This window comes from Salmo trutta, unplaced genomic scaffold (assembly GCF_901001165.1).
Source record: "Salmo trutta unplaced genomic scaffold, fSalTru1.1, whole genome shotgun sequence".
Lineage (NCBI taxonomy): Eukaryota > Metazoa > Chordata > Actinopteri > Salmoniformes > Salmonidae > Salmo > Salmo trutta.
In genome coordinates, this window is record NW_021823327.1 from 1 (window position 1) to 17623 (window position 17623).

Sequence of the window (17623 nt, forward strand, 5' to 3'; positions counted from 1 at the left end):
GTTAAATGAAGGTGGTGTCATTCTTTCCTCTGTTCCTCTCTTCTCTCTTCCCCCTCTCCGTTCTTTCTTTCTGTGACTGAGGGTTGGACGTGGGTGCACCCTGTCACATCTGTTTTTCTTCTTCTTTCTCACACACACACACACACACACACACACACACACACACACACACACACACACACACACACACACACACACACAGACCTCAACCGTGTTGTGTGTTAGAGAGAGTGTGTGAGAGAAACATAGAGACTACAGTGGTTCCAGTTTAGACCAGGATGTGGTTGCTGGGCAACTGTGGCAAAGTGTAGACTGGAAATCAATGTTTACCAATGTTCCCAACTCAGGGAAAGAATGTTCACCAGTGTTCCCAACCCAGGGAACCCAATGTTCACCAGTGTTCCCAACCCAGGGAACCCAATGTTCACCAGTGTTCCCAACCCAGGGAACCCAATGTTCACCAGTGTTCCCAACTCAGGGAAAGAATGTTCACCAGTGTTCCCAACTCAGGGAAAGAATGTTCACCAGTGTTCCCAACCCAGGGAACCCAATGTTCACCAGTGTTCCCAACCCAGGGAACCCAATGTTCACCAGTGTTCCCAACCCAGGGAACCCAATGTTCACCAGTGTTCCCAACCCAGGGAACCCAATGTTCACCAGTGTTCCCAACCCAGGGAACCCAATGTTCACCAGTGTTCCCAACTCAGGGAAAGAATGTTCACCAGTGTTCCCAACCCAGGGAACCGAATGTTCACCAGTGTTCCCAACTCAGGGAAAGAATGTTCACCAGTGTTCCCAACTCAGGGAAAGAATGTTCACCAGTGTTCCCAACCCAGGGAACCCAATGTTTACATGTGTTCCCAACTCAGGGAAAGTTGTGTTTACCACCCTTGTCTCCCAAATAAAGGAAGCCCTTTTAACTATCCACCAGGCCTGGAATACACACACACACACACACACACACACTGAACACACACACACACACACACACTGAGCCACACACACACTGAACACACTAAACACACACACACTATGGCCTGGCAATGTGGTCTACTGCCCTGGCATGCACAGTTATCAGGCCATAACCATCAACACAGTCCCTGAGTCTATAGAGGTTGAGTTTATATTAGTTTTAACTGGTTTTATATGGAGTGATCATGGTAAGTTATCGTCCCTGTGAGGGTACAAATAGAAACTACTTATTTGTGTTGCAAAGAATGATTTCTCTGCAGTAGGCCTAATATCTGTGAAGTACACACACACACACACACACACACACACACACACACACACACACACACACACACACACACACACACACACACACACACACACACACACACACAGTAGTGTTGGTACTAAACTTTAAATTAGCTGTCTGTCAATATGTCCTTGGTGGCCATTTTGGAAAAACTTCAATGATCAGTAGAAGGATTTAACCGTTACCGCTGTTCCGATGGTCGGACGGTCAAATTACAGGTTAAGATTCATTCATTCAACTGAGTTTTACTGCAATGTCAGCCGGCAGGAACCGTCTCTCTCCACTGTTGGCTTATTGGTTTATTTACGGCGTAGTCAAGTTTTTACGAGCAGGGGAAAGTTTTATTTCCCAAGGCATGGATAAACCAACAGGAGTCCACATCCCAAATGGGACCCTATCCTTTGTATAGTGCACTACTGTTGACCCCTAGTACACTAATGTTGACCCCTAGTGCACTATTTTAGATCCCTAGTGGACTTTCTGTTGACACCTAGTGGACTACTGTTGACCCCTAGTGCACTACTGTTGACCCCTAGTGCACAACTGTTGACCCCTAGTAGACTACTGTTGACCCCTAGTGCACTACTGTTGACCCCTAGTGCACAACTGTTGACCCCTAGTAGACTACTGTTGGCCCCTAGTGCACTACTGTTGACCCCTAGTGCACTACTGTTGACCCCTAGTGCACTACTGTTGACCCCTAGTGCACTACTGTTGACACCTAGTGCACTACTGTTGACCCCTAGTGCACTACTGTTGACCCCTAGTAGACTACTGTTGACCCCTAGTGGACTACTGTTGACCCCTAGTGGACTACTGTTGACCCCTATTGGACTACCTGGCTAGGGCCCTTAGTGGACTACTGTTGACCCCTAGTGCACTACATGGCTAGGACCCCTAGTGGAATACTGTTGGCCCCTAGTGGACTACCTGGCTAGGACCCCTAGTGCACTACCTGGCTAGGGCCCGTAGTGCACTTCCTGGCTAGGGCCCGTAGTGCACTTCCTGGCTAGGACCCCTAGTGCACTACCTGGCTAGGACCCCTAGTGCACTACCTGGCTATGACCCCTAGTGCACTACCTGGCTAGGACCCCTAGTGGACTACCTGGCTAGGACCCCTAGTGCACTACCTGGCTATGACCCCTAGTGCACTACCTGGCTAGGACCCCTAGTGCACTACCTGGCTATGACCCCTAGTGCACTACCTGGCTAGGACCCCTAGTGCACAACATGGCTAGGACCCCTAGTGCACTACCTGGCTATGACCCCTAGTGCACTACCTGGCTAGGACCCCTAGTGCACTACCTGGCTAGGACCCCTAGTGCACTACCTGGCTATGACCCCTAGTGGACTACCTGGCTATGACCCCTAGTGCACTACCTGGCTAGGACCCCTAGTGGACTACCTGGCTATGACCCCTAGTGCACTACCTGGCTATGACCCCTAGTGCACTACCTGGCTAGTGAGCCATTTTAGACATGTAGATATGAACTGCAGGAGCAGCCAGGGCAGGGAGATAATGAAACAACACCGACAGCTTGCTCATTAACCCCCCTGGAGATGAGAAACGTGTGTGTGTGTGTGTGTGTGTGTGTGTGTGTGTGTGTGTGTGTGTGTGTGTGTGTGTGTGTGTGTGTGTGTGTGTGTGTGTGTGTGTGTGTGTGTGTGTGTGTAATGACAAATTCTTTGCCCCCAAAAATCACAACACTCCAATCCAGTTCGTCGGTGGGATGCGAGCTGTGTTTGATTAACACAGTCGGGTAGCAGATTGCAGCGGTTGCCACTCGCTGCTCGCCGCTTTACCAGAATCTCCAAGCCACATCTGGAGGACATTTACTGAGCTCTGTTTTTTTTAAGAAGAGTGACAAAATGATAGAGGACATTAAATCCAGGGTTGCTTTTTCCCATGGGTCCTGAATGGAATGGATGCTTGGGCAATTCACACACACACACACACACACACACACACACACACACACACACTGCAATGAAAACAAGCAGGAAACCAAAGCATGCCTCTATAAAATGGTTGTTTGTGAAAAACAATATATCTGAGTATTATTACTGTGCTCCCAGCTTGTGTTAGTTAAACGTGGAACAGCATGTTGGTGACAATAGGACATCAAGGCTGCATTGTCTCCATAGACACTGACATGACTGGCTGGCTTTACCTATAGTCCGTCACATACAGAGTACACACAGCTCTCTGTCTCGCTCTCCCCCTCTCTCTCGCTCACTCGCTTTCTCTCTCGCTCTGTCTCTCTCAATTTTTTTCCTGTCAATTCTAAAAGGGCTTTATTGACATGGGAAACATATTGTTTACAAATTGCCAAAGCAAGTAAAATAGATAATAAACAAAAGTGATGTAAACAACAATAAAAATATTACACTCACAAAAGTAAAAAAGAAATTGAGACATTTTAAAGATTCTATTATGTCTATAGACAGTGTTGTAATGATGTGCAAATAGTTAAAGTACAAAAGGAAAAATAAATAAACATAAATATGGGTTGTATTTACGATGGTGTTTGTTCTTCACTGGTTGACCTTTTCTTGTGGCAACAGGTCACACATCTTGCTGCTGTGATGTCACACTGTGGTATTTCACCCAGTAGATATGGGAGTTTATCAAAATAGGGTTTGTTTTCAAATTCTTTGTGGGTCTGTGTAATCTGAGGGAAATATGTGTCTCTAATATGGTCATACATTTAGCAGGAGGTTATGAAGTGCAGCTCAGTATCCACCTCATTTTGTGGGCAGTGTGCACATAGCCTGTCTTCTCTTGAGAGCCAGGTCTGCCTACGGCGGCCTTTCTCAATAGCAAGGCTATGCTCACTGAGTCTGTACATAGTCAAAGCTTTACTTAAGTTTGGGTCAGTCACAGTGGTCAGGTATTCTTCCATTGGGTTCTCTCTCATGCGGTTATGCATTCTGGATTGTAAGTCCTGAAACATGATATTCAAGACAACAAAGACCAAGGTTGTGAAGGTTGGTTATTCATTGGTTGGAGAAGAGTAGCATCACTATGTTGTTATGCAAATACACTCCCTACCATCATGTTGTTATGTAAAGGAGCTGTGTTACATTGGTCAATTTACCTATTCTATTTCCTCATTTGCATATCTGCTCTTCCTGAGGAAGTACCTCACTCATTTTGCATTTTGATAAAACCCCATGAGTCTGGGAAACTACTGCAAACAGACAGACAGACAGACAGACAGACAGACAGACAGACAGACAGACAGACAGACAGACAGACAGACAGACACATTCAGTGTAGACCGACAACATAACAACATAATGTGTTGCATATAGATTAGAATAATTTTCAACCCTGGCCCAACAGTGTCCACATTATGTATCTCTCATTCCTTCTGTCTTTCTGTTTCTTTCTGTCTCTTTTCTCTCTCTCCAGCTTCTTCTCTCGCTCTCTCCCACTCTCTCTCTTTCTCTCTCTCTCCCTCTCTCTCTCTTTCTTTCTCCCTCTCTCTCCCGCTCCTTCTCTTTCTCTCGCTCTCTCCCCCTCTCTCTCTATCCCACTCTCTCCCTCTCTCTCTCTCTCTCTCTCTCTCTCTCCCTCCAACCCCCTGACAATACATGATGTTTGAAGAGCTAAGTGGACATGGATCAACATTACATTCAGACAAGTGAACTCTTAGCCACACTAGTCCTCACACACACAGACACACACACACACACACACACACACAGACACAGAGACAGACACCCTAACAGGCCTCCCTCCTCTTATCTAAACCAGGCTAACAGGAGGCTAACTCTCCTCTTATCTAAACCAGGCTAACAGGAGGCTAACCCTCCTCTTATCTAAACCAGGCTAACAGGAGGCTAACCCTCCTCTTATCTAAACCAGGCTAACAGGGGGCTAACCCTCCTCTTATCTAAACCAGGCTAACAGGAGGCTAACCCTCCTCTTATCTAAACCAGGCTAACAGGAAGCTAACCCTCCTCTTATCTAAACCAGGCTAACAGGAGGCTAACCCTCCTCTTATCTAAACCAGGCTAACAGGAGGCTAACCCTCCTCTTATCTAAACCAGGCTAACAGGAGGCTAACCCTCCTCTTATCTAAACCAGGCTAACAGGAAGCTAACCCTCCTCTTATCTAAACCAGGCTAACAGGAGGCTAACCCTCCTCTTATCTAAACCAGGCTAACAGGAAGCTAACCCTCCTCTTATCTAAACCAGGCTAACAGGAGGCTAACCCTCCTCTTATCTAAACCAGGCTAACAGGAGGCTAACCCTCCTCTTATCTAAACCAGGCTAACAGGAGGCTAACCCTCCTCTTATCTAAACCAGGCTGACAGGAGGCTAACCCTCCTCTTATCTAAACCAGGCTAACAGGAGGCTAACCCTCCTCTTATCTAAACCAGGCTGACAGGAGGCTAACCCTCCTCTTATCTAAACCAGGCTAACAGGAGGCTAACCCTCCTCTTATCTAAACCAGGCTAACAGGAGGCTAACCCTCCTCTTATCTAAACCAGGCTAACAGGAGGCTAACCCTCCTCTTATCTAAACCAGGCTAACAGGAGGCTAACCCTCCTCTTATCTAAACCAGGCTGACAGGAGGCTAACCCTCCTATTATCTAAACCAGGCTAACAGGAGGCTAACCCTCCTCTTATCTAAACCAGGCTAACAGGAGGCTAACCCTCCTCTTATCTAAACCAGGCTAACAGGAGGCTAACCCTCCTCTTATCTAAACCAGGCTAACCCTCCTGGCCAGATGGGAGATGTATCACTGACTGTCCACACTTAACGTCACTGATAACACACTGTGGGGGTCCTGTGTTTGCTGTTTTGTATGGACACAGAGAGAATACATGTTTAGATAAATGAATGATTCATAGTTTCTGTGTGTTTTGACTTTGTGTGTGTTGGGAGTCATGATTTAATTGTGCGTATATGTGAACGTATCTATGATTCATTTGACTCAGTTTTTCCCTCCCCCAACCCTCAATCTCTCCCCCAACCCTCAATCCCTCCCCCAACCCTCAATCCCTCCCCCCCACCCTCAATCCCTCCCCCCGTCCCTCAATCCCTCCCCCAACCCTCAATCCCTCCCCCAACCCCCATCCCTCCCCCAACCCTCAATCCCTCCCCCAACCCTCAATCCCTCCCCCCCACCCTCAATCCCTCCCCCCGTCCCTCAACCCCCCCCCAACCCTCAATCCCTCCCCCCGTCCCTCAACCCCTCCCCCAACCCTCAATCCCTCCCCGCGACCCTCAATCCCTCCTCCCGTCCCTCAATCCCTCCTCCCTTCCCCAGTGGCGGTTCTAGACCATTTCAACTGGGGGGGCCAAGCTGGGGCCAGTTGTACTGTTAGAGGGGCCAGTTACATTAGACGTTATTGTTGTCATATCGTTTTCTTCACTGCATTGCAGGCATTAGCAGGCAAAAGACCATGTTCATAATCATTAGTGTTCCGCGTTGCCACTGTCTAATAACGGATGTAAAAAATGTGTTATGTAAAAATGATTTCATACTCCACATTTAGGGGGGCCACAAGGGGGTCCAAAATTGTTGTCACAGGGGCACTGCCACCACCCCCCCCCCCCCCAGAACCGCCCCTGCCCTTCCCTCCCCTTTGTTGTTTACAGGGAATCTGAAGAATGTGGTTTAAGAGCGGCGTCTCGGTCTCATGTTTCCAATCAGGTCCTCCTGGGGTAATGAACACACACAGACATCGGGCCAGGCTAATGAAGACAGTATGTTGGAGCTGTGTGTGTGTGGAGAGGAGAGATGTTGGAAAACAATGTTTCCAGGGGGATGTTTTAATGTGGGGGACTGACGAAGGTAGAGTGCTAATGTTGCCTGTTTGGTGTTTGCTGGTCTGTTTCTCTTTCAGTCTGTGATCTGTTTTAAACTTCGGGGAGGTGGGTTGGGCTAGACTGGGACCAGACTGAGGATCTTGCTCCGTAAAATGGCTTCCAGGGCCCGTATTCACAAAGCGGATCAGCGTAAGAGTTTGCCTTTCAAATCATAATGAATTCTGATTTAGATGGCCCAGAATCTGAAGTAAACTTTTAGTTCCATAGTTTGGGGGGGGGGGGGGGGGGGGTAATATTACACTGAAAGATGTACAGAGAAAATGGCGTTGACAGAGAGGGCTGTCGTGCTTCTAGCTCTTAGGAAACTTTGCAGTATTTCGTTTTTTTAATGTATTATTTCTTACATTATTAGGCCAGAAAAAATTGTGTACAATCATTTTGCTACACCCGCAATAACATCTGCTAAACACGTGTATGTGACCAATGAAATATGGTTTGATGTTGCATATTATTTGTGTTAAACGGGTAAAGCAGACATGATGGGGGCTTGTGTTACCCCACTGGGTTTTGCCATAGAACTACACAGCTGATTGATACAACCAACTCATCAAGCTTTGATTATTTGAATCAGCTGTGTAGTGCTACGGTAAAAACCAAAACATGCAACCAGGAGAGGCCCAAGGTCTGGGCAACCCTGCTCTATGGTAGCATATTAACACCCCCTGGATACATACCAAAACAGACTAGATCTTGGGGGGAGTTTCCCAAAAGTATAAAAATCATCCTCAGCATAAAAATCATCCTCAGCATAAAGATCATCTTCAGAGTTAAAGATCGTCCTCAGCATAGAGATCATCCTCAGCATAGAGATCATCCTCAGCATAAAGATCATCTTCAGAGTTAAAGATCATCCTCAGCATAGAGATCATCCTCAGAGTTAAAGATCATCCTCAGCATAGAGATCATCCTCAGCATAGAGATCATCCTCAGCATAAAGATCATCCTCAGCATAGAGATCATCCTCAGCATAAAGATCATCCTCAGCATAGAGATCATCCTCAGAGGTAAAGATCATCCTCAGCATAGAGATCATCCTCAGCATAAAGATCATCCTCAGAGTTAAAGATTATCCTCAGCATAGAGATCATCCTCAGCATAAAGATCATCCTCAGCATAGAGATCATCCTCAGAGTTAAAGATCATCCTCAGCATAGAGATCATCCTCAGCATAGAGATCATCCTCAACATAGAGATCATCCTCAGCATAGAGATCATCCTCAGCATAGAGATCATCCTCAGCATAAAGATCATCCTCAGCATAGAGATCATCCTCTGCATAAAGATCATCCTCAGAGTTAAAGATCATCCTCAGCATAAAGATCATCCTCAGCATAAAGATCATCCTCAGCATAGAGATCATCCTCAGCATAAAGATCATCCTCAGAGTTAAAGATCATCCTCAGCATAGAGATCGTCCTCAGCATAAAAATCATCCTCAGAGTTAAAGATTATCCTCAGCATAGAGATCATCCTCAGCATAGAGATCATCCTCAGCATAAAGATCATCCTCAGCATAGAGATCATCCTCTGCATAAAGATCATCCTCAGAGTTAAAGATCATCCTCAGCATAAAGATCATCCTCAGCATAAAGATCATCCTCAGCATAGAGATCATCCTCAGCATAAAGATCATCCTCAGAGTTAAAGATCATCCTCAGCATAGAGATCGTCCTCAGCATAAAGATCGTCCTCAGCATAAAGATCATCCTCAGAGTTAAAGATCATCCTCAGCATAGAGATCATCCTCAGAGTTAAAGATCATCCTCAGCATAGAGATCATCCTCAGCATAGAGATCATCCTCAGCATAGAGATCATCCTCAGCATAGAGATCGTCCTCAGCATAGAGATCGTCCTCAGCATAGAGATCATCGTCAGTCCATATAGAGCAGGGGTATCAAACTAATGTGATTCTACCAACTGATCTACAGATCTGTTATGATCTTGGTGCTAAACATGATCTTTACTACTTGTGTCAGATGAACCTCATTCCTAGCATTTTCCTATATTGTACAGTCTGTCTGTGTGTTAAGACGAAGTGTCAGTGATATGAGCTCCTATCTAATGAAGTGTTTCAGGTGTGTATTCTGTCCTGTTCCTATTCAAACTGCATGTTTAAATTCAACTAGAAGAACTGTAGGAGGGTAAAATTGATTTGTATCATTTTACTTTTGGTTTCACAAAAGTATAACTTTAACTTTAACTTTGTTTTTACAGTTCACTTTTGCCTTTTATATGGTGTAAATAACATGTTTTATTATAAAATACAATCTGCATTATGTGGTGTAAATAACATGTTTTATTATAAAATACAATCTGTTTTATATGGTGTAAATAACATGTTTTATTATAAAATACAATCTGTATCTGAGTATGTTGATGTTAAATAGTCTTCTTTTTTTTCAATAACATCCTAAGAGGAAACTGACACCAAACTGATATATGTGCACCGAATGGCACCCCTTTCCATCCAGTGCACTACTTTAGACCAGAGCCCTATGGGTAGTGCACTACTTTAGACCAGAGCCCTATGGGTAGTACACTACTTTAGACCAGAGCCCTATGGGTAGTGCACTACTTTTGACCAGAGCCCTATGGGTAGTGCACTACTTTAGACCAGAGCCCTATGGGTAGTGCACTACTTTAGACCAGAGCCCTATGGGTAGTGCACTACTTTAGACCAGAGCCCTATGGGTAGTGCACTAGAAAGGGAATAGGGTGCAATTTGAGATGTAGCCTAGGAGTGGTGAATCAAAGTGGTTTCCATGTGTGCAACAGAAGTTGTAAAGTTGTGTCTGTGATCTTTATGGATTTAATTTAAACACCATGGCCAGGACACACACACACCCACTCACACTACGGATGCCGTGGTCAGCCTGGTGGTTTCCCTCCGAGTGAATGTGAAACGAGGGAAAGTCATTAGTGTGTTTATGGATTAATAGGAAAGATGGAACTGATTGAAACGCCCTAGAAAATGAATGAACTTAGACACGAGAGAAGTGTGGTTCAGTATTCCTCCCCCAAACACCCCTTAAGGAGACCAAAACAAGACAACTTCAGGGGGCCAGATTCACAAAATATTTTAGGAGAACCTTTTAAATAACTGTTTGCTTAATAAATAAAAAAAATGTATCGAAACTTCTTGAGAACTTCTCAAATTTCTTCTTTTAGGAGAACCTTCTTAAAGCGTAAAGCGTAGTTACCAATGTCTTGCGCCATGCCATCCAAAAAGCAAGTTTATCAACCCACTTCAATGAATATTTACTCTAAAGAAACTCTCAGAGCCTATATAACGTTTCCTTCTCCTCCCCTGCCTGAAATCAAACTCCCATCTCTCCGTGTTCTCCATTCATGCTGTTGAATAGCACACCTGGCTGCCCTGTCCCGTGTGGCGACTAGACTGACTCCATCAGGACTCCCCAACGACATTTTATGCAAAACATAACGTTTCCCTCCAGAGTGGCATGGCATCATTATTTGAATAGGACATCAGTTGACGTTTTAGATAAATGATAAAATTAGATAAAAGTTTGATACAATGTCTATTGTGTTATCAACTTATATTTGCTTAGGCGATACTTCTATGGGAAGCTTGCTAAAATGATCCCATAGCAGACTCATTGGAAACTTCAAGGTGACGTTAATGTGCGCTTACGTCGGTCGTTCTGTGTGTTTACCCATTTTGTCTAGTTTTACGTTAGAAGGGAGCTTGAAAACCGTTCATCACATTTGCATAGTGTTTTCCCACGGGGGAAGACTCCACGAACTTCCATACATCATGCTCGAGCCTCATCTACATGTTAACTGTCTCCGCGCGCCGACGGGACTAAAGACAGATGCTCGTGAGCCTTTAACCGGAAACGGAAATAAGGCGCGAGGCGTTCTAAAATAATATTCACCTGTTTAGTTATTTTCTCTCTCTGACTATATTGAGACGTAGGCATATTGTAAATAATTAATTCATGAAAATATGATATTTATTTAGGCTAAAACGGATGAAAAAAAACCGCTGAGACGGTAACCTCGAGGTTTGGGGAATGTTTAGGTCTCTATCTCCTATCATTGTTTTATTTTAGCATATCATTTGGAGTTATTTGACCTATAGCCACTTGTAACAGATGACCTTTTAGATATGAAATAGGCCTACCCTAATGATGAGACGTTAGCATAGCGGTCTCTCCAGGTGGGCTACGCAATAGGCTAGGCGTGTGCGTGCGCGTGTGTGCGTATTGGCTCATATCCACACGGTTTTCTTATTTGGTTCCCCCTTGAGAACATTGTTTTTCTCGTTTAAATCAACAGTTATTGTTGAGGCTGTGCGTTCTCTCATGATTGATAATCAGTGACTTGTCTGTTTGGAGTAGAATAGAATAGACAATAATACAACTTGATATGTGATTGTAGAGAAAAGCGCTCGGTCTTGAGAATATAAAACATCTGCCTCGGTAGAGTGCTTTCATGACCGAAACTGCGGAAACTGCGTTCCTCCGATACTGGAATGAACCGTTTATTGTGGGATATCCGTGGTGCGTCAGTCCTATTCCTCTATAAATCCACGCCGTGATTTAAACGCTGTCCCGCCACAAACGCGCCTCGCTTGAGGATTGTGTGTGTGCGTGTGTGTGAGAGAGAATAATACTTTATATTCAGTAACAACCACAGTGAGGGAACTATCTCGGGGTCAGTCTGTTATTTCGCACAGAGAGAGGAGAGACGCAGCACGAGGACAATATTGACTCAACCGTTTACTTTATGGCTCTAGCTCTCAACAGGAACCGGTGGATTCCGTACTAAATTTAGACCACAACAATTGTCAAAGTTTTTGACAAACATTTACGGGTGTGGTGTTATCCTGCGATCCGTTGGAGTTGATTTTTGTACATTTTTACCATTCTTTGCCTTCCTCGGACGGACCTACAGCTGCGTTAAAAGTGGCTCTCTAAAGGGTATGTTATTTTACAATTTAATCAGTTTTAAACATATTATGGAAGTTATTCACAATTGTTTTATTTCACAGAGCAATAGGGGAAATTGTCAACGTATTTGCCAAATGCTACCAATAACTTTTCCCATACAATGTAGCCTAAAATGTTGTTTGTAGCCCTTTCTGTGATTTGCCTCACATTTGAACTGGTGAATTACATGCATTTTTACGCACATCTTAGATGATTTCGTAACACAACTCCATAACATGAATCTCCAAAAAGTATGACTTTTTAGTAAACTATTCAGCCTATTTTACCAAATGGGCATTTGATAGAAAATGAGGCTTTGTCAAAACGTCTGTTACTTTGACAAAGTGGTATTCTGTTGGCTATAAATGTTTGTGTGGTTTTCTCCATCCCAGAGAAGCGTTGATTCAATTACTATAAAACAAGTGGCCGTGCTCAGCCTCACCATATGGTCAAGGTGTGTGTGTGTGTGTTGAACGATTGACGTTCTAATTGGCTCGCAGGGTAATTGTGTAATTTACACCGCTGTTGTTGGCTAGAAGCAGAGGGGTTCATGCTCATTTTCAGGTCCGAACCACGTCTGCAGGGAGGCGGATGTGACTAATGTAATCAAGTAACTTGTATTGTAATTGTTTGACATGGTGTGATTAGTTTATAGGCTGAATAAACCACCCATACTAGTTGAATAGCCTGCTTTTTGTCTGTCGATCAATCAACAAACCGTTTGTGATCTTGGCACTAGGTTAAAATACGGTTTAGTGAACGAAACCTTCCACTTCAATAGGATTTGTTCAATACAAAACTCATTCTTCCTCCTTGAGGTATTCATTGATATGAGAAGGATGCATTTTAAAGTATTCGAATGCGGCCCATGGTCTCCTTTTAAGGGAGAATGCATTTACAGTTTTTGCCAGTTGCTTCCACATGATTTGAGACTACGGCTACTTTTCTCGGTACTCTACACACAACCCCAAAAAACACATGCAAAACGTCACATCTCTTGCAAAACCAAACACTTAATTCAAAACTATTTTAACTCCTTCAAAACTCCACACACAAACCGTCAAATGATTAGCTCTTATACACCCAACTACACACGGCTGTGACAAATGTCACGTACATGTATGTGCACAAACATATACAGTATGTATACATATTCAGTATATATTTACACTATAAACAGAAATGCAAGGGGGGGAAACAAAATGTTTATTTCACAAAACATTATTTTCATCCAGATTTCAGGATGAACACTGAGACAAATACAGTAGAAGATAAACAAATAGGCTTGTCTTCGTACCCTCTCACTCCTCTTCCTCTAACTCTCCCAAATTGGCCTCCATTGTTGTCCAAACCAAGAAAGCCAACCTGAAGCCTATTTATAGACTCAAGCTCTGATTTCTAAGTGATGAAATTAGCTATGTGTTTTCACACGTCAGCACTGGGTGTAGGTAATGGGGAAATGAGTGTGGCATTTGGAATGGCAGTGTTTTCCAAACGAAACACAAGACCTGTTAGTTTTGAATGATGTGTCTAATGTAGAGAACTGTGTTTAGTGTTTGGCAGAATGTTTGTTTTTACAATTTGCAAACTGAGTGTAAAGCAGATAATGTGCTTGCAGTTTTGCGGACTTGGTCTGAAGATGAGGTACATGGTTTCACTGAGAGCCTCAACTACCACTTCTGGTGTGAGAGAGATTGTAAAAAACTATAACCATACAGTCTCTCCTTTCTATGATGTATATGAAGAAAGGAAGAGGGATGTATTTAAACGTAGCCCATGTCCCCTTCATAAGGATGCTTTAACAGTTTTAATAGGCCTAATGTCTCCCCTTCATAAGGATGCTTTAACAGGCCTAATGTCTCCCCTTCATAAGGATGCTTTAACAGGCCTAATGTCACCCCTTCATAAGGATGCATTTGAACAGTATTTCAGTTTGCAATCCTGACAGTAATCAGCCAATGAATAATGAACACAAAGGACCAAAGAACACACACACACACACACACACAGCGATAAATCCCCAACAGCTGTCAATGGCAGGGCTCATGAGATGCTGGTGTGTTGTAGGTCCAGTGCAGCTGCATGCCTGCCTGTAGCAATTACCCTCTCCATAAATATGGGCTGGGGCAGGAAGGAGGTCAGAGGAGTGTGTGTTGGGAAGGGGTCTGCAGTAGGATCAGCACATATAATATGTATGGTATCATGTGACTCAACTCCTGCTTTCTTTAACCCTTTATTATGAACCGACAGTCAGTCCTCTCTGAGCCTTTATGGTACTTTAGTGTGTATCCAAAATGGCACCCTATTTCCTATATAGTGCACTACTTTTGACTGACTGTCATTAGAAAACAGGGGCAGTGGTTCTGGTCAAACGTAGAGCACTATATAGGGAATAAAGTGCCATATCTCCGCACTGTGACCCACCTAAAGATGTTTTTGTTTTCTTGTGACCCCCCCAACCCCCAATTCCAGGCAGGGCATGTCTCAATCTGCTATTTGGAATAGGCTACCAGTAAAGCCTAGTGAAGCAGTTGACTTTTTAAAGCCAAGCAGGCTTATCACTCTAATCTAAACACTATGAAGTCATAATATGTTAACAGAATAATCCTGTATGTTTTCAGTACTTCCTGTCATCTCTTCCGCCTTGTGTGGCGGTGTGTCCCCTTTTGATGTCATCGTAACACTGTTTCTTCCTCCTTCTCAGGTGTCCCCAGGTGATGACCTCACTGCTGTTGTCCAGCCACGCCCACGTCGTCATGAAGGACCGCGAGCCTCTGCCATCCTCCCTCGCCCTGCTCCACTACCCTGGGATGACGGTCACCGCCAAGACCCCCGGGGATGACCCCTTTCCCTCCTCCACCTCTCCATCCCTCTCCAAACCACAGCCCTTCTGCCTGCAGACCCTACAGACCGGCCCTCACCTCCTCGCCAGCATGCAGCTCCAGAAACTCAACTCTCACTACCAGAGTCTGGCTGGAGGCAGTGGTGCCTCAGGGCCCAACTCAGGGCCTCAGAGGGGGTTTGGGGGCTCGAAGGTGGGCTCGGCTGGGCAGCTGGTCGGGGGTACCCCTGGAGGTGGTGGAGGTGGGAACCAGAGTTGTGGATCTGGCGGGATCATAGATTCTGACCCAGTGGATGAAGAGGTTCTGATGTCGTTGGTCATAGAGCTGGGGTTGGACCGGGCCAATGAGCTGCCTGAACTCTGGCTGGGACAGAATGAGTTTGACTTCATAGCGGACGTACCTGCTGGATGTTGACCTGCCCGGATAGAGAGATGGAAGGAGGGGATCTGTGCTCTCATTCTTTTCTTCTGTTAGTCTCTTGTTTGGATGGACACAGACTCTGAAGGATGGATGGATGGTATTATGATCCGGTAATGGAAGTTGCAGCCGTGAAACAGGCACTTGTTCAGTTAACCTAGCGTTCAGGGGGTGTGATGCGACGTTAGGGTGAGAGAATGCGAGAGAGAGAGATGAGTGATGTGTTTGCATGCATGTGTACCTGTGTGTGAGAGGTTGTATGAGACAGACATGACAGGAGGCCTGTGTAGCCTCCATGGACCAGTAGACCAATGTAACCTGACCTGTATGGTACTGTCAGTGTCTAAATACATTATTGAGTCTCAACGTCAGTGGTCTTCATGTAACTCTGTAGGAGGAACGACTCAGTTTCCCCCTCTTGTCTTGTTTCTGTCTAATCTCGCTTTCCCTCTCTCTGTATGTATTGTAAGTCTCTCGCTCTGTATATATCAAATGGATGTCTGAAGAAGCAAAGAGAGCTATGAGTCTCTCACTCCTCTCTCTCTCTCTCCCTTCTGTCTTTCTCTCTCCTTTTTCTCTCCTGTGGTCTGAGCCAAGACACTCCGTCACTACCTACTCTGCTATGTTACTGTCAAAGTAAATGTGTACGTCCCAACTGGCACCCTATTCTCTATATAGTGCACTAGTTTTGACCCAGAGCCCTATGGGTCCTGGTCTAAAGTAGTGCACTATAAAGGGACTAGGATGCCATTTGACTATGTTCCAATCTATTAGTTAATGAGGGTTTAGGTTACAGTTAAAGATGGCTGACTTATTTAGTTTGTTTTTCTGGGGTGGAATGGGAGCGCTGTAGACGACTTCATGATAAACTGATGATTGAGTCATTGACTGATTTACTTACAGTACCTACATTGTAAAGATTTTTTTTTTATGTCTTGTGCAACTCATGTTTAAGAAAGGAGTCAATTGAAACTTTCTTGAATTTTTTAAAGTTCCCAGGTTCTAGTGAACAGAGCCCTAAGCCTGAATCGCATTGCCTCAACATGACGTGAAGTTTTAACACCCAGGAAGATAACTAATGGAATATACAAACTTGTAATTTCCCCGAACAGAAACCCTTTGATCCTACTGACTGTAGCAAGAAAATGTACTTTGATTAGTTTTTGTTCGTTTTGCTTATTACATTTCACATATTTTGTTTTAGGGTGACAAACCTCTTGCTATTGACTTTGTAAAAGAAACATCTCACTAATCACTTGTCTAGTAGATACTGTACTGATTGTATGATCCTTAAAATCACACTTTCAATTGAAGGCTTTCTTTAGTTTAAGAGAAGGGGGAGGTGGACCTATTTCTTTATTTGTCTCATCTTTGACTTTTGTTTTGCAATTTTAAATGACGGAACGAATATATCCGAGGTTGATCTTATTTTTTTTGCATCTCATTTGTAATTCTATGTAAATTACTAGGTCATATTTAAATGGTTGTATTTTTGTTACTTCTCTGCATGTTTGGGAAAATAAAGAATACTGAATAATCTCTCCGTTTCTCATTAGTACGTATAGTCTACCATTTTGATTTTTACACAATTTAGTTCACCATCTGTACACTAACTCATGATACTGTAGTTGAGAACAGTTCACACATGAATGAAAATGGTTAGTCATAACTTTCTTATAAAATGTTGCCCTCTAGTGTCAACTTTATCAAAATGCCTCAAAGTCCACAGGTGGAGTCCAATAACAAAAGCAACAGACTGTAGGCCTACAAAGCAACAGACTGTAGGCCTACAATAGGCAGCATGTGTAACAACGAAACACTGCAGATAAAGGTGATTTGAAACTGCATACCTTTTTTAAAGAAACAAGGACCGTCGTATGAACTCAGCAAAACAAATTGATACAACAGACTGTGTGTAAATACACTGTTGCAAGTTTACTGAGGGCCAGGGTTCAGACTGGTATAATATACCGCCTTCGTGTAGAAGTATATGACTTGTAACAGACTGAATTGCGTAGACAGAATTCAAAGCATAGGAAAGCAAGCTGCAAGACAGGACGTCACCAGTGACATTTGGCATGAGAACACGCGGAATAATGGCTTGATTATCTTGAGCCGCACAAACAGAAGGGCTCTGTCCCGCGCGCTGGTATTTCCTGACAGAGATAGCGGGAGGAAATCAGAGGTTCAGGGAATAGCAGAAGAAACAGGCTACAGAACATAACATTTAATTGTTTAGTACTGATGAAGACATTTAGGCAAGACTTGCGAATCAAGATAATATTATGAAAAGAAGTTCAACT

General features: G+C 44.1%; 1 protein-coding gene across 1 annotated transcript; it reads left to right on the forward strand.

The window, feature by feature from the left end:
* The first annotated feature begins 11702 nt into the window (after positions 1–11702).
* Positions 11703–16859, forward strand: LOC115190146 (cbp/p300-interacting transactivator 1). Its single transcript, XM_029748636.1, has 2 exons — positions 11703–12051; positions 14765–16859. Exon 2 carries the CDS (start codon positions 14778–14780, stop codon positions 15315–15317), a length of 540 nt encoding a protein of 179 aa, XP_029604496.1. The 5' UTR covers positions 11703–12051; positions 14765–14777; the 3' UTR covers positions 15318–16859.
* The last annotated feature ends 764 nt before the right edge of the window (positions 16860–17623 follow it).

Excerpts from the sequence above, each read along its gene's own strand:
- LOC115190146 (XM_029748636.1), top strand. The coding sequence starts at position 14,778 with ATGACCTCACTGCTGTTGTCCAGCCACGCCCACGTCGTCATGAAGGAC.